General features: G+C 35.8%; 3 protein-coding genes across 5 annotated transcripts; all 3 read right to left on the reverse strand.

The window, feature by feature from the left end:
* Nucleotides 1-3,565: 3,565 nt before the first annotated feature.
* LOC143460406 (uncharacterized) lies at nt 3,566-6,973 on the reverse strand. Its single transcript, XM_076957896.1, has 8 exons — nt 6,032-6,973; nt 5,521-5,751; nt 5,293-5,388; nt 4,982-5,074; nt 4,759-4,867; nt 4,558-4,619; nt 4,366-4,449; nt 3,566-4,049 (listed from the first exon to the last, which is right to left on the reverse strand). Exons 1-8 carry the CDS (start codon nt 6,255-6,257, stop codon nt 3,856-3,858), a joined length of 1,095 nt encoding a protein of 364 aa, XP_076814011.1. The 5' UTR covers nt 6,258-6,973; the 3' UTR covers nt 3,566-3,855.
* Nucleotides 6,974-7,101: 128 nt separating this feature from the next.
* On the reverse strand, nt 7,102-10,783 carry LOC143460407 (uncharacterized). Its single transcript, XM_076957897.1, has 6 exons — nt 9,575-10,783; nt 9,049-9,282; nt 8,098-8,215; nt 7,804-7,865; nt 7,633-7,680; nt 7,102-7,538 (listed from the first exon to the last, which is right to left on the reverse strand). Exons 1-6 carry the CDS (start codon nt 9,801-9,803, stop codon nt 7,465-7,467), a joined length of 765 nt encoding a protein of 254 aa, XP_076814012.1. The 5' UTR covers nt 9,804-10,783; the 3' UTR covers nt 7,102-7,464.
* Nucleotides 10,784-11,200: 417 nt separating this feature from the next.
* Nucleotides 11,201-18,835, reverse strand: LOC143460789 (macrophage mannose receptor 1-like). 3 transcript variants are annotated; one of them, XM_076958421.1, is made up of 20 exons: nt 18,440-18,835; nt 17,621-17,866; nt 17,294-17,518; nt 16,957-17,208; nt 16,453-16,644; nt 16,036-16,296; nt 15,703-15,918; nt 15,330-15,578; nt 15,001-15,204; nt 14,534-14,785; nt 14,208-14,402; nt 13,830-14,078; nt 13,514-13,714; nt 13,170-13,421; nt 12,888-13,088; nt 12,310-12,558; nt 12,083-12,224; nt 11,950-12,002; nt 11,828-11,887; nt 11,201-11,746 (listed from the first exon to the last, which is right to left on the reverse strand). In XM_076958421.1, exons 1-20 carry the CDS (start codon nt 18,663-18,665, stop codon nt 11,559-11,561), a joined length of 4,113 nt encoding a protein of 1,370 aa, XP_076814536.1. In that variant the 5' UTR covers nt 18,666-18,835; the 3' UTR covers nt 11,201-11,558. The 3 variants fall into 3 exon arrangements, with proteins under 3 accessions (XP_076814536.1, XP_076814535.1, XP_076814534.1); XM_076958420.1 differs by having other exon boundaries at nt 12,083-12,221; nt 17,294-17,521; XM_076958419.1 differs by having other exon boundaries at nt 17,294-17,521.
* Between the last annotated feature and the right edge of the window lie 2,165 nt (nt 18,836-21,000).

Consider the following 21,000-nt stretch of genomic DNA (forward strand, 5'->3'; position numbering starts at 1 on the left):
ACGTATATTCTATGTATGCATCACAGTCCTCTGAGAACAGAAACAATTGACTGAACGAAATGTTACACAAGATACAGCAAGCCTGCACAAAGCATAGGGAGGAAATTAAACAAAACAAAACAACAGAGTCGTAACCAAGTCATCAAACTCGTGTCACAAGTCAAGTTAAGTCATTTACTTAAAAGCTAAAGTTAAGCCGAGTCTTTTGGAAGAATTAACTCGAGTCACTTGGCAAATAAGACTCGAGTCTGCCAAGTCAATTTATACCTGAACCGATATCATGCAGAAAGCATAAACGTCGTTTCGATGTTAACAAAAACGTTGGAAATGTTTGAAAATTTGCTACATTTTACGGCCTTCGGCAAACAAACAAACAAACTTCCTTTCAAGCTATACCTTAATGCCTTGGCCAAAACAAAGAAAAATTCGTTTTACCTTAATATTGAAATCGAATGAACAAAATCTGACTCAAGTCAAGTCGAGTCTTCAAATATTGACCCGAGTCATGTCAAGTCTTTTAAATTGCTTTCTAGAAACAGACTCAAGTCAAGTCTAGTTCTTGCAAAAAATGGGTGGGTTTGAGTCACCACTCTGCAAAACAAAATACAAAGCGATATAGCTTTCAACGTTTTTTCTTTGGTCGCGTTGCATCCAATAAATCGCCTCAGCGTAATGGCAAATCATGATGTGAAAATTCAAAGAGGTAAAATATTTTCATACATCACACAGCGTAGTTATAGTATAATGCCATTATACTTTCAGCCTGAAGCATAGCGTTTAAAGTTTTAAACAATACAACATTATTATGCATGAATTGGTAAACGAAACCAGAATCGTTAAAAAACTCATAGCCTTTGTGATGATGTACAAAATCACGTATACAGTATACACATAGGCGCCTCGTTGATGTGCCAGTTAGAGCGTTTGAATAGCGATTCGAGTTCAATATTTTTGGTGACGCCCCATGACCACGTATAATGGCGTTTGCTCTGATTCAGTGCTTCTGCTAAATGCTTTCACTTTCGCGCAATACCACATTACAACTGAAAAAGAAATATATAGGCCTAGGCTACATAACTTTACTGGTACTACATATGTACGTAAAATCTGGAGTGCTAACATTTCTATTGATCGAGGGCAACAATATTTATTTTACGAAATGTCGGATAGTGAACAATTTATAACTTGCAAACTTCAGGTACACGAACAATGGCTCTTGTTTTGAATATAATTTTGTCAGACAAAAAAATATAAAGACGTCTTCCGTCTTGAGGCCATAGAAATAAAATAGAAGCATGGTTTACTTAATAAAAAAAAATAAAGGAAAAAGGGTGCAGCAAACCAACATGGTTGAGAACCACTGCTGCACAAAAATCCAATCGAGCCCCGCGCTTTCTAAGACCAGCCCTGTAACTGTGTCTGTATATGTATACTTATAACGATACAGTTACAACTAGCATATGATTTGTTGGATTGTGAGATTTCATAACTAAAACTACTAATGCGTAGTTCCAAGCCAGCATGCACTAAGCCAAAAACAAAGAGGCTCTTTTCTCTAGCTCAGTGGTTCCCAACCTGGGATTCGCAAGTTATTCTTTAGTTACTCATAAATAGCTTATTAAGTAACAATTTTAAAGTTGGGTGTCTGTGAGAAAGGATTTATTGCAGCTAGCGGTCCCAAAGTAAAAAAGGTTGAGAACCACTGCCTTTATGAGCCTAGCCAATAGGACAAAGCTACTTCCCTCTCTGTGACCTATTATACTTTGTATTTTTGATGATAGATAGTCACTTTGTATTTTTGTAAAAATAGATACTGTAATGCTATTCACTTCCACTGCTCCGACAGTTTAAAACTAAGCCACATGCGTAGTCCCTTTACCAGCGGACTGCAAAACGTCTTTGTTACGTTCTACCTGAAGTATTACTGCCATTGCGTTGTCAGGTGATGAAATTGCATTGTCTCCGCTAAAAAACATGCTCTTCGTCAAAAACATGACACATGTTTAAAATTCCGTTTCTTGAAATGACATTCTACAAACAAAATCCTAATACAAACTCCAGTCATCAAGCATATTGTTTTTACAATGTGCAGTCATAATAGCCGCCAACTTCGTCACAATAGGAAGCCAAACTTACGATAAAATTTTGGAAGTAACCGCTTAACCATTACGTAAAATTACAAATCCTTCTCCAGAATGTTTACTGGCAACTACTCTATGATTTAAGGCCAACCTTTTTCTGTACTTACCCCTCACTTTATGTTACAGCGCATCAAAAAATTTACAATATCTACGTAAGTTATAAACTTGTGGAAAACTTTGCAACCTCACCGTGAATCACGCAGCCTTAACTAAACTTTCTAAAACCCAATGAATACCCACGACGAAACATGCTACACAACGCAAGCTGATTAAGTATCATGTATTTAAAGTTCGTTTGTCTGTCCAGAAGCAACTAAGCAAGGATTGAAACAGCACGCATGTAGTCACAGTTCCATTGTTACAAATTAATACCAATGTGGCGGCTGGATGGATCGGGATCATGCTTTCCTACTGGTGCATGCTTGCCTACTGGTGCATGTTTGCTACTGATGCATGCTTGCCTACTGGTTGCTGGCTTGGTGAATCCCGGTGAGAATTAGGCTTTCAAATGTTGTATTTTATGTGTTATCGGTACAGTTAACATAAAATTTATGTTATAAGTTAAGAGAAGAATGTTTCGCCGTGTTAAAACTGTTCTAACTCTCACAATTGATCAAACCCACCCAAGTTCATAGAAAAAAATTCAGCAACATTCAAGCTACTTTTGCACGACTGCGCTGCAAGGGTTTTGGTAAGTACTGTCGGCCATTACCCAACGGTTTCTTCTTCTCTATTGTAATAGCACTTTTCATATACTTGAAACAATACATTTATACTGTACTCTCTTGTGCGGTTTTGCCCCTTAACCCATAGCCTATCTCTTTTGCTTTACAAATCATGAAGAAGTAAATCCCAAACTTACAACTTCAAGTATTTGAGTTTAGCCTAGTCCTAGTTATTTGAAATACCGTAGGTTATCCTTATTGTTCGGCAGAGCTCTGAGCTAGGCTTCGTAGTAGTCGTCTAACGTCAGCCATGTGGTAGTGGTAGTTTTGCACCTTACCCTATCGTAAATGACGCAATCGTTCAGCGTGAGCCAAGCTTATTAGAAACTAGGCCTGCATTATCTGCATGAATCAATATACAACATAATTCGGGCATTTAATTTCATGAGTAACGATTAAACCCACTTTGGAACTGCTTTAAACATACTGTACCTTGAATTTTTTCATTTATCAGTTTAATTAGCGCAAAAAAGTTTGTATAGTTGATAAACCATGCGAGTGTAATGTGATAAATTTCTATGATCAATGAAACTTTGTATAGATAAACTTTTTTTGTCGGGTTTGTAGTCTCAGTCACGTGTCACCGGCATTGCTAGCACCTAATGAAGCCACATTTTAAAACTTTATGTATCTCCTTAATGTGTGTATACCGTATAGTCGTATACGATGCCATTGTAGGCTCCCTAATCACTTGTTGGGTTACCAGTAAGTTGAATTGTATTTCTGTTATGCAAAATGGTAGCAAATTGATTAGTACAGTTTACAAACAAAGTCGTCAAAGCTGCTTCGACAAGATAAAAAACCACTGTGCATATGTAATTAAATGCGTTGCATGTAGGCAAAATTATGAATACAAAAGAGACATGTATGAGTACAAATACACAAATAAGGAACTATAAAGAGACGATATGGTGGAGGTAATGCTTGCAAGTCGAAGACTCCGCCTGACAATGAATAAGAATAAAGAAAACTTTTTTAGGCCGAAAGGCTCAGGTTCTGTGCAAAAAGTCGTAGGGCGCCGGAGGAGGTTTAGCATCGGGTGGTATCTCATAGTGCGAGTTAAGTCTTGCGTAATCACCAGTTGCTGGAATTTCGTCTGCAAATTCGTAGGGCGAGTGTGCCGCATTTGTCGCATTGCCCCTGCTTGTGTCAAGGTTACTGTAAGTCGGTGCATCAACAGATCCTTGAAAACAATTCAGCAAAATATTACTTGATGGCATAAAGAGAGTTAGGCTGTTGTAGTTGGTATTTTTATCATATTTTATTAACTAATCAAAAAAGTTAATAATAATGTACTCTGATTTTAATTGACAAAATGATTCACGAAAACAGTTCAAATTTTACAAGCAACTGGCAATGATGTACTGTAAATGGTATAACGCCGTCATAAAAAGTTGCACTGTCAAACTTTTGATTAACCTACCGATACAGTAAAGATTAACTTTTAATGAGTTGTTGTCTACATTCCAGTAAACAAGACACTAAACAGTACGATTTACCTCCATAGAGTATTGGGGGTATTTTATGTTCACCCAACCTATTATAAACTGTTGATTCAGCGGGCCTAAGTGAACCAGGAGTTTCTACAAATAAGTTTATATCAAAAAGAAATATTAAAAGTCTGCACATTAAAAACTGTATGGGGTAAATTTTGTAGGTTAGTTGCAAACTATACTTGAACTTCGGCTTACCTAGTACTGAAATAGCTTCCACGGAATGTTCAGGAATATCCATTGATCTGTCTGAAACGTTCCTAAAATGTAGAAATCAGTTTTGCAAAAAGTGCACGAATAGCTTTCAAATGCGTCTATAACCGTTTCATGATTAAATATAAGTTATATAACATACAGTTGTATTAGAATGTACATACAGTGTATTGAATAACTGCTTACCTTTTTTGTTGCCTTTTGTGAATGAATAACAGTATTACAGCAATAATAATGGTAACTATGACGGCTAGTGTTATAAGTGCAATTGCTACGGTAGACAGTGGTGGTAGATCTGCGCAAATAAAACAAAACATTTTCTGCTAACTACGATTTACAAATCATTAAAGTGATCTCTCGCACCACAAACGGTTTGGTTTACTACTATAATTCCAAGAAGAAAAATTACTTTCTGGTGCAGTTGTCACTTCAGTTTGTTCAGCTTGTTCAATAAAGGAAGTAACTTCAGGAGATACTGTGTCCAGTTGCGGCCGGGTTAAACCTAAAATCAAAAACATTTCACAATTCTTTTTGTAAGGTTACTACATTTAAGTTTAAGAATTAAAATACAAATAAATCAAAAGCGTTTTAAATTTTTTCATAGTCGCTTTTTGTGCATTTTCATCTACAGTTAAATTTTCCGGTTCATGACATGAAATAGCAACATAGAAAGCTGTTTCAATAACCGCTAGATAAAGACGAAGAAAAAGATATGCTCACCTGTGTTAGAAACCAAAATAGTTTCGCTTTCTGCAACATTTGCAGAACTTGTCGAGTGTAAAACGGTTAAAGTAGAGGTGATTGTCGTTGTTGTGCCTGTAAGTATATGATAAAAATGTACTGTAAAGGAACAACGTCTTTTTGTACAAAACAGGCTATGCACGTGTTCTAAGTTCTTCTATGTATGTTGAAATGTGTTAATTATTATTGATTACGAATTATACTAACGTATTATTGGCCTTTCACATATATATCTCCTCATTACGTCACAGACAACGTCCCACCACGGATAACCGGAATAGAAACCCATTATTACACAGAACTGATCAGGTAAAAAGTTAGGTTGATTTTGTCCCCAGTTGACGAAACCGCCTGTTGCTGATGTTCCGTCGGCCCATTCAAACCCATTTATAGGTGCATCACGTCTTAATCCGATATAATAAGCGTGGTTTCTCACCTCTATAAAAGTTGGCAAGGTTTTGGTTAAATCTGGAATTATAGAAAATTAAATTACGTTTTCATGCTGTATATAGAATATAGTCATAAGCTAAAACATGTTCGTTGTGCACTAAGTTTGTAAAAGAACTTCCAGATTTATTTTCGGCTTCACTATAACTTTTTACAAAACATATCGTTATCGGTAAAACAATGTTTTTATTGTAATAATTGCTATTGTTTAATGACCCAAGACGATGCGAATTATATGCCTAACGCCTATATAAGTTTTTTTAATACATACCTAAACGGGAGAGAGTGTCCACCAGAAAACTCTGAATTTCTTGGCTATCAACAATAGCCAAAGTTGCACGTCTGTTTTCACAGTCTTTCTTGGCATTTTTATATTCAAGACCGTTAGATTCAATGCTTTCAACATAGTATTCCTTACCTGAAAATCGATACCAAGTTCCACCAAGCACATAGCTCGGGAAAATGATGGCAGGCAGAAAAAATACTAACACTTGCATGGTAGTCGAATGACTGACGGTATTTTACAAGCAGTGCGAAATATGAATTTCAAAGCTCATATACAGACGAAGACGAAGCTGGTTCGAATGATTTGCAGAAAAGTTGGCTGAATATAGGGAGCTTGATTATAACTTTTGAAAGCAAAGGGAATTGCTGTTGCTATTATCAGCACAGCTTCCTTTCTTCTTAATTTGAGAAGATTATATCGCCACACAATACTATGGAAAGAAATACTTCAAACTAAACCAGATTAATACGGTACCTATACATGCTGTCAGATGCAAAGCAACAGTAGCTAACTTTCGCTTTCGATAAATGTTTTCTGTTCAATACTTAAATAAACACATTTTGGTTACTATTTTTCTACAATATTTTTCAAAACTTTACATTTTTTTCTTTCAAACCGTTTGACAAAGAACCAATAAAAATACTGTTTTTCACTTCTTCTTTAACTCCACCGTCTAACACTGCCAAGCGGCGTACTTAATAATCATTCAATGGTGTATTCTGGCTTACTGTTGATGTAAAGTATCAAATTTTTGATGCATACAAAAATAACTCTTTTACTGTGAAAACGTTTTGTCTTAGAATGCAAAGAAAACGCTTTTGTTCCTATTACCCAAAGACTAGCTTCTGGTCACGTTTCTTGCCACTCGATTTACGTCACACTGTAGCTAATTCAATAAGGAAGGAAACTATATATGGCTACTATTCTGTAGTTGCATTACTTGGTTACATTCCTAGTTACATACTTGAAAACCACTGTGGTCATTGATTCTCTTCACGCGGTTTTGCTTATTTTTTTTTAAAACGTCATTGCTCATATCAAATACGTCATGATGGTTACAATATATGAAAGAGAATTCGTATTAATGCTCGAATTTATAAATTAATTATATATAAGCAACGACCTAAACGCTATATACACGTTTTTTCTCAAAGTACACTGTTCAAAACAGCAGCTATAGTGTTAAAAGTAAGCAAATACACCGACCAACCTTCTGCAGAGGGCGGCTCAATTCCGATATGTAAGCAATGCAAAAACGGTCAAATATATAAACAGATTAATTGCAAAATGCTGAAACTGTCGAAAGTGGAGGTTCTTCAAGTCCAAGCCACGTCACTTCCGGGTTTGCGCTGGAATTGTCACATGATATAGCAGCAGTACTGGCGATTGCGTCATGCAGAGACCAAAAGTTTATGTTGTTACGTGACATTTTCTTTTGGCTTTTCTTCGGCTTTGTCCATGTCTTTATATTTTTCATGTGGTTGCTCTTCGGCTGAAAATATATGCACGCCCATTAAACATATAATCTTTCTACTGTAAAAGCAATAATCAGCGTCTAAGTATAGAATATACACGAAATATTTCACCTTTCTTAGAGACGTCTTTAGTTTCATCATATCTTCGACGACGTATATCTGTCAAATTAGTATTTATAAGAACATGAAAAACATAGTTTTGTGGGAAGAGCTAAACCGGTATGCTGTGCAATACTAAATTGCAAATAAAATGATTTTTGATTTGATTTTTTATACAAATACCGGGATTTTCCATCATTTCCATGTTTTCTCGTGAATCATCATATCCTTCATCGTAATAGTCTCTATACAAATAAATTACAACGTATTAACAAACTATACATAAAACGTTCTGAAACGGGCTAAAAATTATTGTAAATTGCTTGAAATAACATACTGCTGATTCCGATACGGTGTCAACAATTGTTTTTTCTCAATTCAAAACAATTTTGATTAATACAAAGCTTGTACAAAGACTACTTTCGATTACCGTATAGTTTTTGCACAACGTTTTATAAGTGAAAAAAATAATATTACCTGATACAACCGTCGCAAACTACTCGGCAAGTTATCACTGCTTTTATAAATGCTGCAAAGGCCACAACCGAAATTACAATTATCTGGTTCCTTGAAAGTTGATTTGGTTGTAAAATTTCTACAAAAACGCATATTTTAAAAGTTAGAAGTCGTTTTTTCGGTGACAATCGATATCCCATGCACTGGATATAAGCACAAATGCACCGTATTTGTAAACACTATTTACTTATTATAAACGTTTTCTTGTGACAAGAGAAATTATTTGACAATACTACGTATTATTATGTACGTTATTACTACGTATTACGGATTCCAGGTCGATTCAACCTACGGACGATTCAATCCTGGACGAGTCAACCCAACCACATGATTTGAATAGTCCTTGGATTGAGTATCCTGACTTTACTCGTTCTGGATTGAATCGTCTGTAGGTTGTATTAACTGACCACGAGTATCACTGTTTAGACTTTAGAGCAACACAGTTAGACTTACCAGAAATGTTTGAATACTGTAATATTTGCAAACAATACGGACAATAATTCATTGCATTTTACACGCTTTCATTTATTTCGTTTATATGTGAATATTTGTTCAGGCCCGTAACTAGCCTGCTAGTCCAGGGCGGGCTTAACAAAATCTAGGATAGGTTCACGTACTGAGATTCGAACATCTTTTTGTGCAGGTAAAAATTTTGATAAGTTATTGGCAATGGCAAATTTGATCATAATCGTATTATGGCGTATTGACGTCGATATAATAGCTGATGCTACATGATAGACGGCTAATAACAAAAGTACAGGTGGAGTACTACAGTAAACGGATAACAGATTGATCATTAAAATCAAAAATAAAACGCAAATTTCTATCAATACTGTTTGATGCTATAGGCTCGATTGTTTTCAGTATGATTTAGCCCTGTGCTGGTTGTAGGCTTGCATTTATTCCACTTACCAGAGCGAGCTTCACGTTGGCATACAAATCCACCTCTAACCGAACAATCCAAGGACCACCAATGAAAATGAGATTGTGCAAACGGGCTAAAACCAAGTATAACGCACTCTCCATTCGATGGCTCCCCGCTAATCCAGTTGGTAAAACTGTTAGAATATTTTGACCCGTCTACCCACTCGTATTTACCACGAAATTGTTTGCGTAGTCCGATATAAAAAAATAAATCTTTTCCCACTGAAAAAGTATGTTTTGTTCAATTATATACAGTTAATAAAAGAAATTAAACAAAATTTACATGACTTGATAAGTAAATATAACATTTCAGATAGCCTAGCTTGCAAATATCAAATCCAAATAAAGTCAAAGATCGGGAAAATTAAAATTGTATCTTACAATTGAGTTTTTTTTATTAACTCTTAAAGTCATAACATATGCATAAATGTATAAATTTAATATAGAATAATGTTATAATTTGTAAAAGGTTTCTCAAGTTAATAAAAAAAAATAAAAAGATAAAAGTAGAAACCTGGTAAGGGTTGAATAATCAACTCCAAGAATCGTTGAGTACCCACATTATTTACAATAGCAAGTATAGCATCATGTTCAGAACAAGAAGTTGTTGCTTCAGCATAAGTATATACTTGCTCTCTTTCTACAAGATATTCAACGGACCCGTTTCTTTGCCATGATTGTGAACTAACAAAGCTCACGGTGCAAAACAACAGTAAAAAACTACAAAGTGCATTTAAGTACATGCTGGTGATACTGAAGCCAGAAAACTAAAAGGCCAACGTACAAATATCTTATTACAAAAATATTGTTAACATTACAAAAGAAACATGAAATATAAGACGCTACTGGTAAATACAAAACTTTATTTTAACCATAGTATATATTATAACAAAAGAAGGTACTAAACAGTAGCAAAACCTTGTTGTGAAGTGAAATATAAACCGTTCGATAATTAATTAATATCAATACGTTGTTAACGTATACACTATACAGCAATATCGCTTGTAGCCTACATGAAATACCTAGTTATAGAAATATCTCCAGCAAATATACAGGCTAATTTATCTATAAGCTACAAACTATAAATTAAAATCATTAAAGATACTGACTTTGCATATGAAAGATATGACCTTGTATATAACTTTAAACTATTTCATTCGCATCTATCTACAATCGCATGGAAAAAGAACGCTATAAACTTTCTGTACAACAATGCTGTTTTTTCTGTTAGCCTAAACATGCAATACCGTATGTATGGTTTCTTGGTAACATACGTTATTTGCTACTTCGTTTCATTGGCTGTCATCATCTTTTGTTGACGTCACAAGTATAAAATGCATGTCATACATGACTGCCCTATTTCGATGTTCAGTTTTCTTTTGTTTCAGTGCCAACATGATGAAAGCATAATTTGTAAAACCAAACCAAACCTACACCACAACAAAAACTGCGTTTTCCGTTTGCCGTCAAAACAAAATGCTTTGACTCACAATTTGTTATGAGGTTATCGTGCTTCAGGAAAGAAAATCAAATTTCGCTGAACACAATTCTGGTCAAAAAAGTACATTAACAGCTTTATCAATTAATTATTATCCACGCAAATCAATAACTTACACGGGTTTGTTCTGTTACAAATGCTTGCCTTAATTAATATTCGACTGGTCTTGTTTGGAAGATTAACAATGCATTTACTACTAACTGTCTTAGTGCCTGTCTGCCACTATTCTTTTCACTGCACGATGACACCATGGTGCATGTTGCTTTGAGTGAAATGTTGTGTTCAGTTTGGTCCCAGTCCTTTTTTGTATTTAAACTGGAAGTGAAAGAGTTGCATGCTTTTTCACTTCCGTAGCTATCTTTACTGTTCTAACTAAACCTGCATATACCGATAACATTTATTGAGCTTGGTATTTAACTATGTTAACTAATACTAAAACATTTATACATAAACATTTAAATTAAATTTCCTATTTCACTGGCAGGTCAGATTTTATGTTTACATAACACCCTGCTGTTTTTATTGACACTAATGCATGGTGGTTTTACTGGCCCACAAAAGGTTATATATAACGGCCATTCTTACAGATGTGTAGTTAATACTACGCTATACGCGTTTATTTTAAAGGATTTTGCAATCGAAGAACGGCATTTTTGATTTTATTTGTAGTTCACAGGGTACTCACGAACATTTATCGGAGATTATTTTACGTATATTACCAAACGGCAAAGGGTGAAAGTGATTTAAGTTTGCGCAACAGTGGAAGAGAATTAATGCAAAATTACACTTTAAATGTTTCCTAATACTGTACACTTTAATTTTTCCTTTATTTTTTCTTGCTTTGTTTTGCTTAACAAAATAGGTCTAGCAAAAGGAAACACTATTAGTTACACTTTCGTCGCAGTTAGTTCGCTGGCAAATCTTAGTTGCCCAAACAGATTTTTGTTTGAGAACACAAGCATCATCTTCAAGTCAGGAAAAGGTTTGTATTATATGTCATTCAGGTTTCAGACGTTGTGGTTTCAGAAGCTTGACTCCTGATAGAGAGACTTGACGGCGAATTACGAATTTCTTCGGGATCACCGTCATTGCTGCTTGATATGTCAGCTGCATCATCCTCCTCAACATCCCCATTCTTACGAACTTCTTTGTTACTTGCAACGCTTCCGCTAAGGTCTGTTAAAGAATCTAGAAAAGGAGTTGTATTGAAATTTTACACGAGAGGTTCTTGCTGGAGTTTTTCTTTATTGAAACCTTAATGCGTCATACCTTTATGTGGTGGTCTATGTTTGTTGATATCGTCGTACTGAGGAGGGTGGTCCGAGTTGCCTGAAAAAGAATTATCAAAAACATTTATAAAGGGCCCACATTTATTTTAGAAATATCCATACCTTTGGGATAAATATACTGCAAATTTAGGTCTTCCTCAGAACCTTGTCTCATCCTGAATTAACAACATAAATGTAACATATAAGTAGACTCAAAGGAAAAAATGCGTTTTACAAACTCTTCATAAAACAATACCTTCTTAATTTTTTTCTTCTTGAATAAAGACTAATCGTGAGCACGAGGACAACAATTCCAGCTACTAAGGCAGCGCAAATGATGATGATATTAGTGGTGCTAAGAGTACCTGATGCAGAAGCGAATCTTCCTGGACCACCTGCTAAACGAGTAGATGCAATCAAAATGCCACGTATAGTGAAAATTAAATGCTTTCAAGGTACACAGAACACAAATTTAGAATATACTACTTTCTCGTTGGCAGATGAATCCGCCAGGTGTAGAGCATTTCAGGTTCCACCAGTGAAAATTTGAACGCACTGCAAAGTTGTAACCCAAAACAACGCAATTTTTCCTGCTGATTGCCTTGCTTGGTTGGTTTGAAAACCAGTTATTGTAGCCGCTGGGAGAAAGCGCACTTCCATCTGCCCATTCGAACAGAAGGTTTTCGGAATTCTCCCTCGTTAATCCGATGTAGAGAAAATGGGTCTCATTGTCTATAATGCCGTACAGGAAAGAAACTCGCATTAACCTATGAATGATGGTTGAAGTACAGGCTATATTTAACTTAATTTAACTTAAAAGTATATATTTTTATATTATATTTACATTACTTATGTTATATTTATATCATATTTTATTTCTGTACTACAGTATAAAGTATATACAGAAACATTTTCAAAGATGGTTAAAAACTTTGCAGCATGGTAGGAAAAAGCATTTTTGATATAAATACGTCTAGTAAACTAAATGGCCAAATTTTATCAAAGTCGCATAGCCTAATTGGATGATAAATACTATACAAAGACAAACCCAAAGTGCCTACCAGGAATACTACCAAAAGTTGAAGACAAGAATTCTTGAACCTCTTTGGTCATAATTATAGCCAAGGTAGCACGATTGTCTTCACAAATTTGTTTAGAAGACTGATATTCATAGTGGTCTTCTAGTTCTATGAAGTATTCAAAATTGCCGTAGAGCTTCCATTGCCGATTATCAGCAATCGGTGGAGGAACCGTGATGGCTTCTAGAAGTAGAAAAATTTTTATAAAAACTCAATCGATAACTTTGAAATATCACACAAGTACGAGGTAGTTTTCAACCGTACCTGCTTGTACTTTTCTCTGGCAAATGAATCCGGCAAAGCTAGAGCAGGAAAGATCCCACCAATGAAAATGTGAATGGAGTGAATCAACGTACCCCATTACTACGCAATTTTCATCGGAGCCGATTTCACTTGGCTGACCGGTAAACCAGTTGGTATAATTAGATGATGCGTGCGTCTCATTTTCCCAAATGAAATTAAACCGACCGCTGTTTTCTCGTATATAACCGATAAAAAGTTGCAGACCTTCACTTGCTAAATTGTTTCAAAAATGCAATGGATGAAGGCAATAAATTTGGTTATACATTAATTTGATAATTTCTTTTTTGTTACTGTAATTTACTTACCAGTTCCACTTCCAATATTTGAAGCCAGAAATTCCTGAATCTCCTTGCTGTTAACTACAGCAAGCATTCCACCGTTGCCAACACATGTTTGTGAAGCACTGTCGTAGTCATAAGTCGGATTACGTTGAATAAAATACTCAAGGTTCCCCTTTTTTCGCCATATACTGGGCGCCAGAGTTGGTACAACTACCGTTGTCGTTTCTTAACACAAAAAATTCTTGGTAAGAAAATCTTTCAATTGTGCACTTTCACAACTGGGATTCAATGAATTGATTGCGGTCGACAAAAACACAGCAAAAGAGCAAGTGTTAGGCACCTATTTTCACTTTTCTTTGGCAGATGTAACCTCCTTTTGTCGAACAAGCTAAGTCCCACCAATGAAAATTCGATTTAAGCTGTGCAAAATGAACAAGTGCGGCACAGTCCTCGCCAGATGTACCGTCGCTAGGCTGACTAAACCAGTTGGTATAATTTTCTGACACCAAATTTCCATTCACCCATTCGAATTCGTCGTTGCCGGATGTTTCTCTTTTCATTCCAATATAAAAGAGATGCGATCGGCTTGCTGTAAGCAAAAGGTACAGTTACAAGCGGCGGAAAATGCAAAGTATTTGTTAAAGTGCGTCACTGCATTTTTATAGCGTATAAGTTGTTTTCTTGTACATAGTTTCTTGCAAATATAATTATACCGTACGTGATAATGGCCCAATATATGATTCCAAGAAGGCCTGCACCGTCTCATCATCGATTACAACAAGCCGAGCATCATTTGCCGCACATATCCTGGCAGAAGTGGCGTAAGTGTAAGTTTTGTTTTGCTCAACAAAGTATTCAAACTCATCGTTACGTTCCCACAATTCATCACTTATGGTTAAATCGCGTGGCACCTCTGTGAGAATAAACACCATAAATCTGAGGGTGGCGGTCGTTTTTAGCTAGTGTAGTACTAGTGTAGAATTCTTTTAGCAAATCGGTTACAATTATAACACATACAAGTTATGATATTTGCAATCAGTTTACCTTCAACTGTTTCCCGTTGGCATACATATCCACTTCTTGTAGAGCAGTCCACTGACCACCAGTGATAAACAGAACGAAGCTGAGGTGCATGGCCAATAACGACACAATTGTATCCCGTTGTATAAGGGCGGGGATGGTTTTTGAACCAGTTGGTGTAGGTCTCAGATAAAGGTGTTCCGTCTAACCACTCAAACGTAAAATCCCTGACACTCTTGCGTTTTAAGCCGATGTACGTCGTAAACATTTCGTCACCTGCAAACCAAAATGTATATTAAATTTTGTTTCTACATTTTATGGCTTAACATAGGCTATTCTTTATCATATTTAAAAGAAATTACAATTCTATGCATTAATTTAAATATTTTACTGCATAAAAAATGGAAGTGACTTCTGCGTTTAACATCATGCTTTGTTATATATAGTCACCTTAATTAAACCTTTCTTGGTTAGGAGGAAATATAACTGACCTGGAAAGATACCAACATTGCGTACAATAAAGTCATGAATGTCTCTAGTATCCACAATAGCAAGGCTTGCATTTCTAGTCGCACAAGCTCTCAGCGCTGAATCATAATCGTATGCTTCCTCCCGCTCAATAAAGTATTCAAGAGATCCACTCTGGTACCAAAGACCATTGGTTGATATTGGAAAGATATCGGACGGAACGCTTTCTGTAATGAGTTATTAACTCTGTGACCAACAATTCGCCACCTTACGCTGTCGGTTAAAGCTCACGTTTGACGTATTAATACATTTTACCTAATTGGCATTCGTATGATTTAAAGTATAGACCTACCCGGGGTTTTACGCTGGCATATAAAATGATTTGGCGAATCGCATTGTATATCCCACCAGTGAAAATTGGATTGAAGGTTATAGCTGTAGCCCATAATTACACAGTTTTCTCCACTTCTGGATTCATCAGGCTGGCTGGAAAACCAGTTAGTGTATCCATCCGATGACAAAGTTCCATTAACCCATTCAAACGTGCTTTCATCCTTATCCACTCTAGTGAGACCGATGTAATATGCAAATCGATCCACGTCTTTGCCAAACAAAACACAAACAAAAAGTTTAAATTCTGCTTCAACCGAAAGCTCTACTATAGTGCTATGAGAGATCAGATAGTCTTTAAGAAAAGGCACTGTCGAGTCCAGCTTATCACTCACTATTGACGTTGATATTTGTGACCAAAAACCTTTGAATAGATGGAGAATTTATTATTACGAGACTCGCGTTCTTGCTTTTGCATATGCTTACAGCATTTGCAAAGTTTGTTGTATCTTCATTTTCAATAAAATACTCGTAATCCCCATGTTGTAGCCAAATATCTCTGTCTTCTTCGGAGATGGTTGTGGTAGTGGGCTCCTGCGTAGTCGTTGTCACTAAAAAGTAACGGAGATTACGCTAGTATACCGTGTTACACTGTACTTGTCTTCTTTATACAGATCCAACAGAAAAAAAATATTTTGTTTACTGTTCACATTCATATCGAAACTAACCTGGTGAAGTTACAGTTGCTTCTCTTTGACAAACGTAACCGCCTTTACTGTCACATTTGACATCCCACCAGTGAAAGTATGACGCTATTACCCCAAAGTGTCCAATCGTTGTACAAAATTCTTTGCGAGAAAGAGGAGCAGGCTGACCAGTAAACCAGTTGGAATAATCAGCGGGCAAGAGTGGTGCACCATCCGACCAATGAAACTTGGGATTATCTTTTTCGCGGGTAAGACCAATGTAAAATATGGCAGACTTGTCATCTGTATAAAACAATCAAATATTTCTTAAAAGGTAAAAAAATTTCAAGAAGAGCTATCTAAATTTGATTTTTTCATACAAATCTAGTATAACCGAAAAAACACTATCCGTAGTTCCATACACCATAGCTTACAATTTCCAGTAAATTTAAAATTTACTTGGAATGTAGCCGACAGTATTCTCCAAAAACGTTTGAATTTCTTGTGAATTGATCACAGCAAGACTGCCGCCTCTGGAAGAACAGTTTTTTGCAGCGTTGTCAAAATCATATTCTTGATCACGCTGTATATAATATTCAATATTGGCATAGTTATGCCAAACTACAGTTTCCGTTGGGTGCATTGGTGTTGCTAAAAATACAAAGGTTTTGTGTACTAATTTCTGTACCAGAAGTCCTTATAAGTTAGTTTATCAACAGGTACAGTGCCTACGTTTTTGCAAACAATTTATGCTATGCTTATGAAACCTCAAAGTTGAAGACTAATAATCGAACAGCAAATTTTCAGCAACGAACGACTGTTACTTGAAACCAAACATTTAAAGTTCAATCTTGGTAAACAATGTTTGAGGAAAACTGTATGGGGAATTTTTGGTATGATGCAACTCGGTGCCAATATCATGATGCTGCTATTATATGGATCATCACGTTAAAAGCCGATTACCTTTCACTGGGCGCTGACAAATAAATCCATTATCTCTGGAACAGTTCACGGTCCACCACTGATAATTGTTTTTTGCCGTTGCAAAACTAACTAGCAAGGCGCAATTTCGTCCATTTGAAGACAAGTCGGGTTGATTTCGGAACCAGTTTGTGTACCCCATTGACACGGGATCGCCGTTAACCCAAAGAAACGTTTCACTATCGTTGAACGTTTCTCGTTTCATTCCAATGTAAAATCTCACAGCTTGATTTTCTTCATAAAAATAAAAAATTAATAATTAAACTTACTACTCCTTTTTTGGGCACTAGAACTAGCGGTTGAAGAACTGTTTATATACCTGTCAAGTTTGTCAACACTGATGCTACATATTGCTGTACTTGTTCGTCAATGACGACAAGACTTGCATTCATAGTAGCGCAGGTTGCAGAAGCAGATTTAAAATTATGTTCATTGCCAGCCTCAAAATAATACTCAAAACCGTGATCTTTGTGCCATCTATTTGACAACGAAACTTCAGCATTAGTTTGCTGCAAAGTTGTCGGAACGGGAATGGTTGTTAATTCTTCTGTGTGCAAAAATTTAGTTACTAAAATTTTATTCAAAAAGCTTTCTAAGGTTTTTGGTTTAAATTGAAAAACTTTTAAGTAGCGAATATCGGAAATACCTGACGCTATCATACGCTGACATACGTAGCCTGCCCGCTGCGTGCAAGTCACATCCCACCAATGAAAATACGATTGAAGTAATGCTATATGACCCATGATTACGCAATTGCCACCAAACTGCGGAGCGCGTGGTCTTCCTTTGAACCAATTGGTGAAATCATTGGCAAGTTCTTCACCATCGACCCACTGAAATGCGGTTCCACTGGCTTTTCGTCTCATTCCAATGTAGAAACTTATCTCTTGAGCTGTAGTAAATTTAACCAAAGTTGTAGATTAGTGCACCGATCGCAGGGCGGAAAGCTGCAGTATGTGTGTTGTCAATTTACAGTATAGGCTATCGCACTGATAGCATAAATATAGGCTGCACACAGTATTTCCTGATAAAAGGGCTATACGCTTTATGTCGAATCATATGCATGACAAGAACTCCAGATTGCAAACTACTGTATAGCATAATATATCGCAAAACAATCAGGCTTTCTGAAAACGAATTAACAGTAAATGTAGGCTAACATCTGTCTATGTACTGTATACTGTACTTATACAGAGTTTGATGATAAGTAAAACTTTTACATGAGTTCATTTATAGGGAAATTGTGTTATACGTATATATATTAGGCTATGCCAATATGTTCTAAATAAATTATGTTCTAAGCATATATAGGGTATTTCAGACGTTCAACGACAGTTTAGAGTTTGAAGATAGTTATGTTGACAAAATAGTTAGCAGGAAACACAACTCGAACGAAATACACTGAATTAAACAAACAGCACAGTTAAATGGAATGGAACCTATTCCTTTTGAACACTCGACTTACCAGCAGAAATGCGTTCAATTTTCTTCTCTAAAAAGTCCTGGATATTTCTCGTGTTTACAACAGCAAGTATACCCCCTTTAGATGAACAAATATCTGAAGCTCTTTCAAAGTCATACGTTTCGTTATTCTCGATAAGGTATTCCATTCTATCTAACTGATGCCATGACTGGGCATAAGCGCATGTTATCATGAGGCTGAAAATTGTAAGCTTATCCATATTGTTCATTTGAGCAGCACAAACTTATCACATAAATCAGTTAAAATTACTTTTTCTGTCTTCTTTTACTTCAAGATTACTGGGGTGTTGAATTAATTATCGCTGAAAGTTTAAAATACAAATAGCTTTCAGTGAACGTTTTGCATCCAATATAAGTTAATTTAAGTAAAAACTCGTCAGTTTTAATAAGTACACGAGACCGTAGCTTCTTTTTCTTATACTAAATTTATAGCGTGACATCAGCTAAAAACCTATCGAAAAAGATGAAAACGTGACATTAATAATATTTTGCTACATCATGAGGTTTCTCATAGTTTATCCCATTCTTATCGACTGTTTTTTAGAACTGAAATGTAAAGTGGAGAATTCTGCATGGACACTGTAACTCCGTAGCTGTATATCTATATTTGAATTATTAAAAAAAGACATGTTCTGTTGGTGAACAAGTTTCAATTTTCGTTGTTATGTTTTTACACAACTTTTACGCAATCGAGTGATTAATTAAGACTGACGTAATGCGCGACAAAGAGTCGTGACAACTGAATTTGTCAGCACACACTGAAGCAAACCACGATCACAATAAAGTGAAAAGAGCATTAAAAGTGCTTAAACTGCTGCAGAAATATTTACAAAAACTGATATAATCGGCATGAATGCATTGAAACATGAAAATTATGACAACCGTAAGCTGAAGTGTGTTGGAGTATAACAATAAATATAGGCCAAGGAAAACATTTAAGAAAAAATCTATTGAATGTATACGCTGAAAATTTTTTTTAGTAAAAGTAAGTTCTTCATTTTTAGTTAATTGTGATCGTGGAAAAAACGATAAACGCGGAAAAAATGTTGCAGAATATCTCAAAATCGTGCAACACTCAAGCATTTCATCTATAAATTATCGATTGCAAATTCCATTGGTTTACGATATAACAACTCGGACGAACACTTAAACAAGCAAAGTTAAAAATCGTTTTTCCAGCACGTTATATGCGCCTTCTGAAGCTTCATGTTTGAGAACTAAATCGTACTATTTGCAAGATGGTATTATTCCTTCGTATTTGGCAGAAGACGACTTGGCATGGCTGACGAGGAGAGTGTTTACAAAAGAATAGTTAAGCACTTGGACTGATGTATCGTTGTTGTCGTAAGCAACTTCGATGATATTGCTCTCCCATGAGTCTTGCTGGTTTGCTGCAATCATAAAACTGAAGGACAATCGGAGCTCAGTGTTCTTTGATAAACATTGTATAATGTATATATGCTAATGCTACCACTTAACCGGAGTACTTTAATTACAAAGCTAAACTTGTTTCTTAAGGTTGTGCTTCAAATAAATTATTACGATTTCTCGATTTTTACGAGCGGTCGCATGAGTAGCGCTCAATTGCCAAAATCGAGTGCGTTCCCGAGCGCGCTTAAAATGTTCAGTCTTCCGTTCGCGCTCGTTTACTCAGGACAAAATGCGCTGTAAACGCCCTTTGCAGCTTACACATTATAGAAGTTTTGACTGCTTTGAGACTAATTGAAATTGTCAGGTAATAGTCGTGCAAAATCAAGTAAAAACCAAGAACAGTAACGCAAGGGACTCTACACCTCAAGTATAGGTTAGATCGTGAATCGTATAGGGTACATTGTCGATAGAGAATAAACGTTTTATTTTCAAGTGGTTACAAGAAATAACGATAAAAACTCAAGACAAAACAGATTTAAGCCAGCTTTATAGGCTTATAATGTTACGGTATAGGATATATGAAAAATAATAAAATAAAATAATTTCAAAACATAGACATCTTTTACATAAACCCGTAGCTTATGGCATCGGTTTAATCTATTTAATTTGAAATTTTTAAACATGACGTAAATATGAACGTTGTGTAAGACGTTTTTGTATGTACGGTGTCTATATGTTTTAATAACACAAATAAAAACAGAAGCAAAATAAAAATAAATTCCAATAAATACACAATAATTCCAATAAGACGTCCTAGACGATTCACTATACCTGCATCAGCTAGTAATGTGCTTGCGCTTCACCTGGAAATATCAAACTTATTTTTTAAACGTTATGATGACAACTTACAAATGGAAACAAGTTTTGCATTACTACATGCAAATTTGTTTATCGAAAATTTCCAGAAAGACATACATAGCTTTTTCTATAATGAATGCGAGCACGCTCTTTTTTTGAGCGCGTGCGTGAGGGTAAATACGCTGGATTTTTTATTCAAGAACGTGAGTGAAAACGGCGCTCGAATTTTCCTCGACGAGCGTAGGCGATTCACTCTTTTTAAACGAGCGTTGCCCAGTTCTACCCAAAGAGTACATGACCAGCCAGTTTTGAATA

This window comes from Clavelina lepadiformis, chromosome 5, assembly GCF_947623445.1.
Source record: "Clavelina lepadiformis chromosome 5, kaClaLepa1.1, whole genome shotgun sequence".
NCBI lineage: Eukaryota > Metazoa > Chordata > Ascidiacea > Aplousobranchia > Clavelinidae > Clavelina > Clavelina lepadiformis.